Source organism: Vanessa cardui, chromosome 7 (assembly GCF_905220365.1).
Source record: "Vanessa cardui chromosome 7, ilVanCard2.1, whole genome shotgun sequence".
NCBI lineage: Eukaryota > Metazoa > Arthropoda > Insecta > Lepidoptera > Nymphalidae > Vanessa > Vanessa cardui.
In genome coordinates this window covers 1,910,527-1,923,865 of record NC_061129.1, presented here as the reverse complement: position 1 = coordinate 1,923,865, position 13,339 = coordinate 1,910,527, and the positions used below count along the sequence as shown (strand labels likewise).

At 32.6% G+C, this 13,339-nt stretch overlaps 1 protein-coding gene across 1 annotated transcript in view; it reads left to right on the top strand.

The window, feature by feature from the left end:
* Positions 1–724: 724 nt before the first annotated feature.
* LOC124530915 (adenylate kinase isoenzyme 5) overlaps positions 725–13,339 on the top strand; it is a 39,022-nt gene continuing 26,407 nt past the window's right edge. The window contains exons 1-5 of the mRNA XM_047105283.1: positions 725–746; positions 1,194–1,343; positions 1,895–2,005; positions 5,562–5,704; positions 11,359–11,541. Of these exons, the coding sequence (XP_046961239.1) occupies positions 725–746; positions 1,194–1,343; positions 1,895–2,005; positions 5,562–5,704; positions 11,359–11,541 (609 nt within the window). The remainder of the gene's footprint in view (positions 747–1,193; positions 1,344–1,894; positions 2,006–5,561; positions 5,705–11,358; positions 11,542–13,339) is intronic.

The following is a 13,339-nucleotide window of genomic DNA, read 5'->3' as shown; positions in this document are numbered from 1 at the left end:
ACTCGATATGAGGTTATGTGCTTCTAAGAACTTGGTAAAGTTCTTTAAACATATCAATTATCGTAAGTGTAACGTTTGAATAAATGATATACGCCCTGTGTCTTGCTGAAAAATGTAGTAAGTGACCTTAATCGTCTTATGACTTAACCCAAAGCAAATATCCCATTAGTCATTTTCTTGCAAGGGCCTTGCATTTTTACTGTAATTGTACACGCATTCATTGAGGGAGGCGTCGATTTAATAATTCAATGTCTCCGCTGTCTCTTTTTAACGGTCCCTTTTGATTAAGTGTGAGAGAGACAGGCATAGCAGAAGGTGTTAAACACGAAGAAGCTAGTAGAAGTTGTTTAGTCGCGCGGTAAAATTGTACCAGAGCGGTCGGCCCGCGATGCCCTCCCAATTCAAATCGCCGGCAAAAATGCTCTCCCGCAGACACAACTTTCGAATAACTAAACAGAATTTTATCAGTTAAAAAAAACGAAGATGATAACTCGTCATTTATTTTGTTTTATTTTGAAATAAAGATTTTTATGTTTAGTTGTTTTTGATGGCCGATACGAAGGTCGCGTCCTTCAATCGATGAACAATTAAATACGTGTGACCACTGTCCACATACTGAACTGTTTTTGATACATTATTATCATAAAGTGCCAACATAAGGTTAAGCTTTACAAAGACTCTTAATATTTTAAGAGAATTTTTAAAATATTTATCTTAATGGAATATGGGCATCTGTTTAGACACTGGTAAGTCTAATCCCACACTGGGCGCCACTTTTATATTTTGTTTATTTATAGCTGTTAATTTGAAAAAAAATACAGAAACATGGTCAAAATACATACATACCATTGAAAGGGGATTATAAAATATGCATAGTCAAATATAAGTGAACCAAAATGGATATATTTATATACCTGAAAATTAACTATAAAAGTTTTAGCATTTACTATAAAAGTTCCAAATTGACGTCACAGTAGAAATGTTTCTCTTAAGTGAAAGATTTTCTTGATTTCCTTATTATTCTCAAACCAAATATCATATATTAATAAGATTGTTTCACTATTTGTTATTTTATGCCTGAAAATAATATTTCATCGAGATCCCAGAATTAGGAATTTTGTTAAAGTTAAAATACACGAATTATTGTTTGTGAGTTTATAAAAACTTTAATTAGTCAGTAAATAATTGTGTAGAACAAAATAATGAAGATTACGAGACGGGAGGCGAGCGCAGTCGCCGTGAGAGTGCGTGGCCGTCAACACCGTCCGGCGTTCCCTTCCCGATGCAAAACTCCAGCCACGTCAAGTTCGAGCCGCCCAGTGTTCCTGTTATATTTGTCTTGGGTAACTTTTTTACAATGATGCAAAGGATTTGAAATGAGAGAATTTAATAATCCATTAAAAGATCCTTTTAATTTATTAAAAAAGTGTTGCCAGGTATATATTGATAAAACAAACAACAAAAACATCCTGTAAATTTCCTACTACTGGGCTAAGGCCTCCTCTCTCTTTGAGGCTCTCCTCAAATATTTGGAACATATTCCACTACGCTGTTCCAATGTGGGTTGTCGGAATACAAATGTGGCAGAATTTCTTTATTATATATTTTGAAGTAATCTGTACTGAATAGATTACTTCAAATAACTTATTTGTTTGAATTCCGAATAAGTCTTGGCCTTAAGATGTTGGTTACATTACAACCCTAATTGTATGAACTAAAAATAAAGTAACTCCTATAACGGTTTTGTATATTTTGTCTCGTCACTAAGTACTCAGTACAAGAATATTTATACGCGTAAAGTCTCTAGGGAAGTCTTCACTTCAATATCCATTTTCATCATGTTTTATTGATAAGAGCAGTATTCATTTGTTTATCCAACCAGGTATGTTTGCAGGAGGGCCGGGAAGTGGCAAGGTGACACACTGTGACAACCTGATGCAGGAGCGCCGTGGCATGGTGCACATAAATATGACTGACTTACTCCAGCAATATGCAATTGGGAATGGTAAGTCACATATTAATTATACCATTAGAGAGTGCATGTGTTTATTTACCGTTAGTGACGAATGTCCTTAATGATGTTTACTTCTGTGCTACTTAAAATACTTTTCATTCTAATTATATTACACTTAGACCGTATACTTGAAGTTGTTTGCTTGGGATTAGACTAATGGGCACTGAAGCGTAGGTTCATATATTAAATGTAATGTCCTAGCTAACGGATAATACGACACAATTCAGATGTAGCATCGGCTAAATTCGTAAAATCCCATCCGAATTAAGTACGCTATCCCAAATTATCAAGATTTATTTCATAAGTGAATAGATCTTTTCATAAATGTAATAACTTGTAATATCGTATGACCTAATATATTCGTTAATTCGGCACGTCGATTTACTTGCACTTGCTTTCTCAGAATAAACTGACGCGAATATCTATAGCGACGAATAGTGTCGAATGGCACGATAGGGAGCTATTTCTATTGGTTGTTTGAATCGGTAGTAATCGGTTTCATCTAAGTTGTATTGTAAGAGATCTTCATTTCCTAAAATCTTCTATGTATAAGGAAAAGTATTTTCTTAGAAGTTACGTTGAATATTAGTCCATGCAAAGTTTCATTTTAAAAATACGTCAAGATCAATAAATAACCCTGTCAATAAATATGAGGACGCAAACGCGTGACGATAAAAATGTACCAATTTATTCGTTTAACTTTCCGCCGGCAAAGACGCATCGGAAAGCGTTAGTTTATTCGATTGAAACTGAAATTGACGACTTCAATTTTTGTTTATATATTTTATCTCTTGAATAAAAATTGCTATTTGTGAATAAAAATAACCTTTATTCGTACACCCTGGTTTCTAAAATGGCAATTTTTGGTCACTGTTAATCTGGCCCAAGTCCTGTAACTTCTATCATTAAGTATAATTGACTCAATATAAATTTTGGCATAGATTTGGTGATCGTGATCAGTTCCATTCTCAATGGAGGTCACTTTGTATCTCATTCGTGAAATGTTAATGCTATGAAACTTTTTAATTTATCAAAAAGTTTTTAATTCAAGTGCTTATCGAAATAAATACCAGATAGTTATTCTCACATTATTGACGTCAACACATACGTACTGTTAGATATCTGAATAATCCAACGATTCGATCGCAACTGTTGCGACATTAATATTGAATTAGACCTTATGCCATAACCTTCTCGAAATTATTACCATAACGCGTAGAAGTTGATAAAACTATCGAGTGCAAAGGAATTGTTCTTCAATTTTGACTAAAAGTAAACTTTTGTTTGTTCCGTATGCAATTCTACTAATATTCATCCGTTTTCAATAAAACTTTAGCGTATTATACATACAGCATGTGAGAATGGAGGATTTTTATATTCGCATGAATTTCCTATAGCTGATCAAAGAAACCCCTGTAATTAAGAAGATTTGGAACTTTTTCTCTTACTACGAATTGGTGAAGACATTTCATCTAACACCTATTCTCTCACGTGAAATCATCTTGTTGTAAAATGGAATCGAACTCATGATTTGGTAAAGATCCACGAGATGAAACGTCTTTGAGAGCTTGATTTGTAAATTTCTTATTTAACCCATATACTTATTTAACATTAATTGAGAAGAACAGTTAAAATAGATTAAGCTCGGATTGGGCGGTGAAGAAAAAAAATGACAGACAATAAATGTGGCCGTCGTTGGTCCGACCAAGAATTGAAATTTTTCTGCTGGTTACTAACTATATTGTAAATTTAATTGAGTGATATTTTAAAAGAGCAATTTTCCGATTTTCTTACTGTTAGCATATAGGCTTTACTTGGTGGTAGGGCTTTGTGCAAGCTCGTCTGGGTAGGTACCACCCACTCATCAGTTATTCTACCGCCAAATAACAGTACTCAGTATTGTTGTGTTCCGGTCTGAAGGGTGATTGAGCCAGTGTAACTACAGGCACAAGGGACATAACATCTTAGTTCCCAAGGTTGGTGGCACATTGACAATGTAAGGAATAGTTAATATTTCTTACAGCGTCATTGTCTATGGGCGATGGTGACCACTTACCATCAGGTGGCCCGTATGCTCGTCCGCCAACCTATACCATAAAAAAGGCTACATTCGAAAGCAAGTGGGGAATGAACATGCCAATTCCGATATATAGTAAGCTCCAAGCCTCCCCCAATGCGAGACCTACGCAGCAGGATGATTACAGAATGGATGGTGCTTGTTATATATTATGTAGATATATGAAATATTGCGTCAAATGAAGCGCCTCATCGTCAGTTTTGCATTGAATCAAGTTCGATATAACCAGAGAGTAAAAAAATCAAAATGGAATTGATGTTAAAATTAAAACATATTTATTGATTATTCTTCGTCCTTGACTGTAATTAGTACATAATATTTGTTAAAAATACAAGACATATTAATAATACGATAGGATTTTCAATAATTTATGTAATTGAAAACGCGTAACGTCTCGTCGATGTGAACCGACATGTGTTCCTTACAATAGTCTATTTTCTATCTTTGTTCTATTATTTATTTGAATTATTTACGTGTTCTTTGATTTTTTTTTCTTTAACAGGCTTTTTAATAATTTTTCGTTTGAATTCATTCTTCTATTAAGGTAAACGTATGATGCTCCATACATTGATTATATAAATGAAAGTACGTAACTAGAGTTAATTATCTAAGAAACTATTTGATATGTAATTTTTTTTAATATAACCTATTATAAAATAAAACGATAAAACATTTTAGTACCATATTTAGTATGTATACTAATTAAGTTTAATATATAAATATCACATTGAGAGATATTGTAAATGTAAATAAATTTATCCTTAAACTTAAATTCCCATGTAATAAAATTATGTAGGCACACTAAAATAAAAATAATATATTCAAATTAAAGATACACCAAAGTCAAGGAGCATGTCCATAGAGAATACAAAATAAATATATAACAATTAACAATTCCGATACTTCTGTTATTTTTTTGTCTCGGAGGCCAATAACAGTAAGAGAATAGACCACTTGCGTTGTTGACACACTATTATCATGTTACCTTCGTAGTCGTTTCATCTGCCTTTGAAAAAGCCATTTGGCGGGAATTAAACAGCAATACATAATATTATCGTTATACGAAGTATGTCGTGAAGACTATGTACATACTTTAACCATAAATAGCATATAGGAATGTATGTTAATATTTGGAAAGTCAGGAAACTAATATAATATAAATAAATACGTTTCAAAAAGTAAAGTAACCATTTGTAAATGTCCCACTGATGAGTTGAACATTTAGAGATGGTTGGTGGAGATAAAGAGTTTTCAAAGATACTATATATAGAGATAGGGGTTTAAATTAAGTTCAATAGATAACATTATTATTAATAGAAGTATTTTTTAGCACGCAGTTAAATTTTATTGTTATGATAGGTCTGACGAGCTAAAATAAATTTAGTTTTGTTGAATGAATAAAATGTATTTTAAAACGAATCCTTCAAATGAATGAATGAATGAGTAATCTTCATACAGATATATTAACAGATATGCAGGACTTCGGGACGCTGTCGAGTAAAACGGTGACCGAAGTCTTAATGCTGGAGATGAAGATGGCGCCCACGGCGAAGACCTACCTCGTATCCGGATATCCAAGATCTATGAGGGACGTCGCTGAATATTCTGACAAGGTGAGATGTTTTTTTGCTATAGTTGACAAGCTACTAGGATGCCTACCTGATGGAAAGTTACTATCACTACCCATGGACATCTACTGGACTAACACTGGGTCACCGGAAATGTAAATGTGCTTATATTCATTATGACGAACGACGAGTGGATTCTTATTTGAAAATTTGTGCCAAGACCTCTTCTACTTTATGAGGTAGGATACAGATTTCACATACATACGTCCTAACGATGTTTTCTGTTACGTTAAGGTCGGATGAATTTTAAAACGAAATTAATTACACGGAGGTTCAGTAGTTCTTATCCGAAACTAACTTTCGTTTAAGATATACGTTGTCATCGAGCAATAATCATAATTACATATAAAAAATATATTACTGTTACTGTAATATATTACTGTACTGTTTTTATTATTTTTTTAATTGTATGTAATTAGTAGGAAAAGTAAACTACCGAGGTTCTTGTTGATTTTGCACAAAATATCAAATTAAATAATATTTTTGATTACGAATTAAAATATAAATAAACTTTGATTCAAAACAATATGGAAGCCTAAATTAATGATTTGTAGAACAAAGTTATAAAACGGTTATGAATTTGTTTTTAATTGCGACCCTTTTCATCGAACACATTTAATTACTAGAGTTTTTGGTTCGTGTACAGAAAACTCTTAATTATATATGTGATTAAAGCAATTAATTGTTATCATGGGTTAAACAACATATGTACTTTAATACCTATACTTACCCAGTCGATCTAGTGATTTTAACTTTGACTACAATGCAGAAGAGTCAAGTTGAAAACGAAATTGATTTTTAAAATTTTGAGTCAATTCACATTCCGTACTGACAACAGTGTGTTTACACACTTGTTACTTTTATATTACAAAATAATTCGCAGAACAAAAATCAGCTTATTTTTTTCACGCCTTTATGGCGAATTCCAATACCTAGTATTCCTCGTACTATACAAAGTATAACAATATAATCAAACATAAAGACTCTACATGAGTAATTGTCAATCAAAGAGGTTCGATATGATTCATATAAAAATCGTAAATTATCTAGTTGGTAATATGACTCAGTATATATTCACTACTTATATGATTTTGTATTTCATGAACGATTAATTTCGACCAAGCTTACACCTTATACCGAATTTGCGAACTGGAAAGTTATTCTCAAATATCTTAATATTAATAATAAGTTAATATTAATATACTTCAGCAATACAAAACAAGGATTTAGTTCTATATTATTGGTGGAAAAAAAATTAACTACATGTTCCAAAATGTTTTTAATATATCCATTCCTGCCATGGTTATGTGACAAAGATTTATAGGAATAATGCCCAAAAATATAATGTGGTTTGAAAAAGTTTTAATGGCTTTAATAAAAAGTTTGATATTAATAATAAAAAAAAAACTAATCGTCAGCTCAACAGGAAACCGATATCTATCTAGTATTGCAGAATCCAATCAAAACGTGCTTTTAGTTTTATGACTTTTTGGCGAAAACTACTAAACGTACAAACTTGAGGTTTGTTGATATTATCATTGAGTAATTTAAATCTAAATTTAAACCCTAAACTCAGCTCTAACTCAAATTACTTTATTCAACATAGAAGTATTACACTTTCTTATTGATGGTCAATTGAAACAGTATCACCGGTTCGGAAAAGAAAATACCCTGAGAAGAACCGGCGAAAGAAACTCAGCGGGATTTTTTTTTTGTTTGTCTCATATATTATATAAAAAATTTAATATGAAATGAAATAGCCAGGAGGCGATCGTTTCATTCCCAAGGTAAATTTAGCTTTCCAAAAATCTAAAGAGAAAAAGCTTCTGTTAACCTTTGTAGATATGATTTAATTTGACTACAAATCCGTTTCGGTTTTCGAAACTCCGAATCCGATTTAACAGAAATGACGATATTTTTGTGAAAAAAAAAATCGACCAATTTTGCATTAAAAAATATACTAACCTAACCGACCAATTTCGCATTAAAAAAGTATACTTGTGTCAATAAATCCAGACAGGCGTATGTTCTTTGACCCCTTCCCACGGTTTTCACATTATAACTTAATCGATTCGGGTTCATTTACGAAATTTTGTAGCTAGTGTGTCAAGGACGTTGAAAATCATCAATGTAACATATCCGTCTAGCTTTAAGGCAAATTACACCTTATTGATAGTATTAATCATTCATGGCTACAATCGATTATCGAATATATTATTATTGGGTCGAATTTGCAAGTTTTTTTTTTAACAGTAGTTAATTATTTTCAAGTCGAGAAAGACTGCAAAAAATAATGGGTATATTTTTATATCAAATTACTATTGGTAAAAAGTTAGCTATTGGTTAAGCTAAGGGAACATAGTTAGTGCCTATATTCTTAATATCTGTCTATTTATATATAACTTATACTTATCATATATGCATAACTAAGAATAACGCCTCGTTTCAAATGTGAAAGCCATCCTCTAAAGGTTGCCATTGGTCACTATCACAAGCTATATTCATCCAGTTTGTCCTAGCCACTTTCACAGTACTATCAGCCGACCGTGCAACTGGTCGTCCATATTTTTTCTTATGCCTATAGATCCGGAAGAAGCCAATCTTTTTGTCCAACTTTTATCAATCACTAGCTATATCGTGTTTATAACCTTAATTCAATATGACCAATATCCTCATATCCTTGTTGTGAAACAGTAACTACGTATTATTTACAAATCTGCCGCTAGTAGGCTAGTAGGCTATTCATTTTGCAATATTTATGATTTGTGTTCTATCTTCCTCATTACATCGGTTTTTTCCGTTACTAGTATGGTTATAAACTAGGTGATATTTCTGTCAGTTACTAGATTATTTTTCCTACCCACTATGTAGTGACGAGTATACGGATTACGGACGTAATGTGTATAAATATAATTATAAGTTTTTTTTCTGTAAGGTTATAACAAATTTGGGCTAAATTTGTCGCCCCTCTAAATCTGCCGCTCTAGGCTCCAGCCTACTTAGCCTATTGGTAAAACTACTTATTTTCTTGTTTTTTTTTCTTAGTAAAATTTAAATTCTGAACCGATAGCAATTTCAATTTCCATATAAGCAGGTTCTTACCAGCACTTTTTAATACTCTAATCTACAAAAGTGCTGATACGAACGCGCTCATATAAAGTATTTTTTTAATTCTTGTTGTAAAGTAAATCTACTCGATCAATGTTTAATCTGTTTAACTCATTAAATATAAACGTTTTATGCTATAATAGGTATAATACATGTGGTCGTCTAATGTAATTGTATCGGTAGCGGTCCATTGGGACCATGAGTAATGGTCTCGTGGAATTGATTGGTGCCATAGTACTAAGCGATCTAACAAAGGTTATATTAACTGACTACGTCTCTGAAAAAGATGGTATAACTTTGTATGTACGTCAATATGAAATGCCTTATTTAATTTAGAACTTCTTGATAATGAAAGCAAAAGCTAATATCGGTTCTTAAAAAAATGGAATGAGGAAGACCTTGAGCTTGGATGTGGATAGATATGGAGGTAGAGAACGACCAAGGAAACGATGGATAGATTGTGTGAAAGATGATATGGTTAGATCGAATGTTACTTGTGAGATGACGTCTGACAGAGAAGTATGGAAGAGAAGACACACTGCCGACCCCAAATAAAATTGGGATAAGGGCAGGAGGATAATGATTATTTACAATTTTTAATATAGCAATAAAACTGCCAGGAGTCGTTTCATTTACAAGGTGTTCTGTCATTTATGAACTCACTAACTGTATAATTTTGTACACAGTTGTGTACCGTTTGTAAACAATAGGCTATTTGACTGGTTTTTAAAATTTATTTAATATTATTTAATAGAGGTTAAGGAACCCAGTAAAAGTAGATTTTTTTGTTTCTAGTACATATTTGCCGAAAAATATCATATTAAAAATTCCATATTTAAATAACGCGCGAAAACGCTACTTGGACAATATGGCGCTGCAAAGGGGTCGGTGACGTCACTTTGCTGTATTTTAATCTGTGGTACATATAGTAGAAAAGCACAGTTTACAAGAAAGTGACTTCATCATAAGCCCGACCAATCAGGAGCGTTTTGTGTCACGTGACAAACGTTTGAAAAAATGCATTTTTATTTATTGATTTTTGTAAAAAAATAGGTATTATTTTCAACTTTCGTCAGTAAATAACCATTTTTAAACTCACAATATACCCTGATTACAATAATTCACAATTTATTTTTCGCATTGTCAAATAGCCTATTATACTATACAATTTTCTTTAATTTAGTTGCCCTGTTTCCGCGGTTTCTGGGATCCTTTTAGAACACCGTACATTTATATTGCTCTTCAAAATAATTACTGACTTTGGGTCTAGTAACGGGTATATAAGGTTTTGTATGTTCTTGTATTGATCTTTTCACATATATGGACGCGTGATTCTACGTTAAATTATCGGTTACATTAACCAATTTAATCTAATTTATTTATTTTTACATTAGTCATCTGACGCACACTAATACATATTGTAAGCACGAGCGTCACTCACACCAATATTAATATTATTCAAACATACAAATCATTATATGTACTGAGAATTCGTGAATTCGATGTATCGGTACAGCAATGTATAATAAACGTGTGCATTAGAGTCGCATATAAACAACCTTCATGACAAAACAAGTGTTTCCGTCACCGATAATATCTCGATCGCATTAGTAAATATATTAATTACACACGCGATCGAGTTAATACGCTAACTTGCATGTCATGCCTGATTAATACAGACGTAGAGTCACCTTTTGTTCTAGAAGCTTCTCATATGTCAGCCATTGAATGACCTGTAGCGGTCTTTTGATTGCAAGTGCAACTAAGTGCTAGCAATTAGTTAATTTATTGGACCGTTTTATTTAGCAGCGTTTGGTTTTTTATCGATATTGGATATTCTACGGGCAATTGCTACGGGTCCACATATTTTAAATATTATGTGTTGTGTCACCAGTATTCAATTATTAGTTTCTTACCAAAAATCTTTCTTAGCTTAGTGGGTCGTTCCCAAAACTTCGCATTTTTCCAAAATATTTTTAGGTACTTAAAATCTTATGACAGGTTTTGTTTTGATTTCATTTCATTGTAAACTCATGAAACCTTTTTAAATATATTTTTAATGTCAAATTCATTTCTTGTTTATGACTGTCCAATATTTTTTCCGCTCTTTAAAATTAATTATTCATTAAATCGTTACAATTAGGTAATTAAATTATACTAAAGAACTCTTCAAAATGGGACCATTTCGTCCTATAATCTCTGGGCCAAAAATCGCCTTAAGCTATTAATATATAAGATTGCCAGTATCGTCGCTGTCTTTATTTACTTTTCTATATTAATCTATTCGATTATTTTTACCAATGGATGTCGAAAAACGTATTAAGTATTGAATTGTTTTTTTACCATCTGTACTTAAGAATCCAGCAGATCAAACGTAAACATTTGAGTTACTTCACGACATTTGTTGTCCAATTATTTCTACGCTGGCTACAAATGACAAAGATTATAGTTCGCTATTCCAAAAAAAACCCTCCTCAAACCAAATATAGTATGATTTTTTTTTCGATTGACACTAGTAATTACATCCTTAGATCCAGACAATAAGTGGTGTGGTGCTCGTGAGCTGGAGACAACGTGTGCTGGAGCGCCAGATCGAGTACGGAGCACGGCTGGGCCACGTAGTGCTCAGTCTGGCGCGAATGGAACTGAGCAACTTCTACAAGAACGTAATGCCAGTCGCCGACTACTTCGACCAGAGCAACATGCTGATAGCGGTAAGTACTTAGAATGTAACTATACTAGTAGTCGCCCGCGGCTTTGCTAGCGTTTTAGGGTGTTGGTTGTCATGTGTTCGGCAATAAAAGTAGCCTACGTCCTTTCTTTGAGTTCAAATTTGCTTCATACCAAATTTCATGAAATTCGGTTCAGCGATTTGGTCGCGAAAGTTAGACAGGCACAGTTATTTTAACATTTATTATTATATATGTGTTAAATTTTTAATAACTTGTTAAGACTCTTGCGTGCAAAATGATCGGTTGAGCATTCAGATAAAAGACTCAAAAACTGCTCAATAGCGGGTCGCACGGATAAAATGCTGATACTAAATGTACTTCAGAGTTACATTATATACAAAGTTCATAGCTTTACATCATTAGACAATACAAACCGCTATGTGCATGCGTTTTAAATCTGTAATATCTTCGAAAATATACATTTTAATTACAGGTTTTAGGGCCACATATGATATTAATTAAAAGCACAATATATGTACTTAAGGTTCTTAATAAGATTAGGATTAATGCTGTATTTCTTAAAATCACTTCGAAAGTAAGATAAGAATATTTCTCGTAAAAATAAAACAATAAAAATTGTCATTGTGGGCTATCTTGGGGATAGCCCACAATGACAATTTTTATAGATAGACATATCTTAATTACATCGTCGACTTTTTTTAAGACCTTTTTAACATATACAATAAAGTGAGACATTATTTTGATCTATCGCGTACGGTTCAGGGGGTATTTGCAATGTCAGTACAAAAATGTGTTTATTAAAGACATCTCGTTAAAACCCTCTAATACAATCAGCGTTTCTCTACTGTATTGTGCAATTGTACCTGTATTAGACGGCTCATAATATTGCACAATATCGTTGATTGGACAATATTATTAGCAGTGTAGGGATAATATTGAATAATTGTGCAATGATGGAAAATAAGTATGAGCGAGTTTAAATTTTATTGCGTAATATGTTTTTTTTTGTACTGTGTTGTGTTATTGTAGCACAATTTAATTGCGCTACACTAGCTCTACTCAGTACACCACCCGAAGGACCACAGAATGATATTAATTGCGGCAATTATTACCATTCTGTAGCCCATATTCGTTTCACTTTTTTCCCTTTTTTCAACAAAATCACTAGCATGGCTGCAGCCATATTTTCGTCGACAGACAGACAGACAGACGTGTTTCTGTCATTAAAATGTTGACGAGAATGGTTTGTCAATCTTATTGCTCAATATTATTGAAAGTTTGGATTCAATAATATTGCACAACAAAAATATTATGCAAAATTATTGTAGATGTATGTATGTACAGCTTTATACATGTAACCCTTCCTCTTGAATCAATGTGTTGTATCAGATATATATATGAACTTTATAATACAAATGATAGAATATTTATATAACCTTACAAATGTTTATAAATTAAGTTCACAAATCTAAAGGTTTAACTATCGTAAACCATGTACTAAAGGTCGATTAACTCCAATTACGAGGCGGTTCAGACATAAATTTGCGTTAGAAATATATTGTTGATTTAACAATGGAATGGTCAACGAAACTTTATCAATTTTAATAAAAAATGATTCTTGGTTTTTTAGTAAATTTCCCACTGTTGGGTTAAAGTCTCCTCTCCCTTTGAGGTTGGAAACATATTCCACCAAGATGTTCCAATGCGGGTTGGTGGAATACACATTTGGCAGAATTTTTATGAAATTAGACACACGTTTCCTCACGACGTTTTTTTTACACCCGAGCACGAGATGTGTTATGAATATAAATAAAGTTAT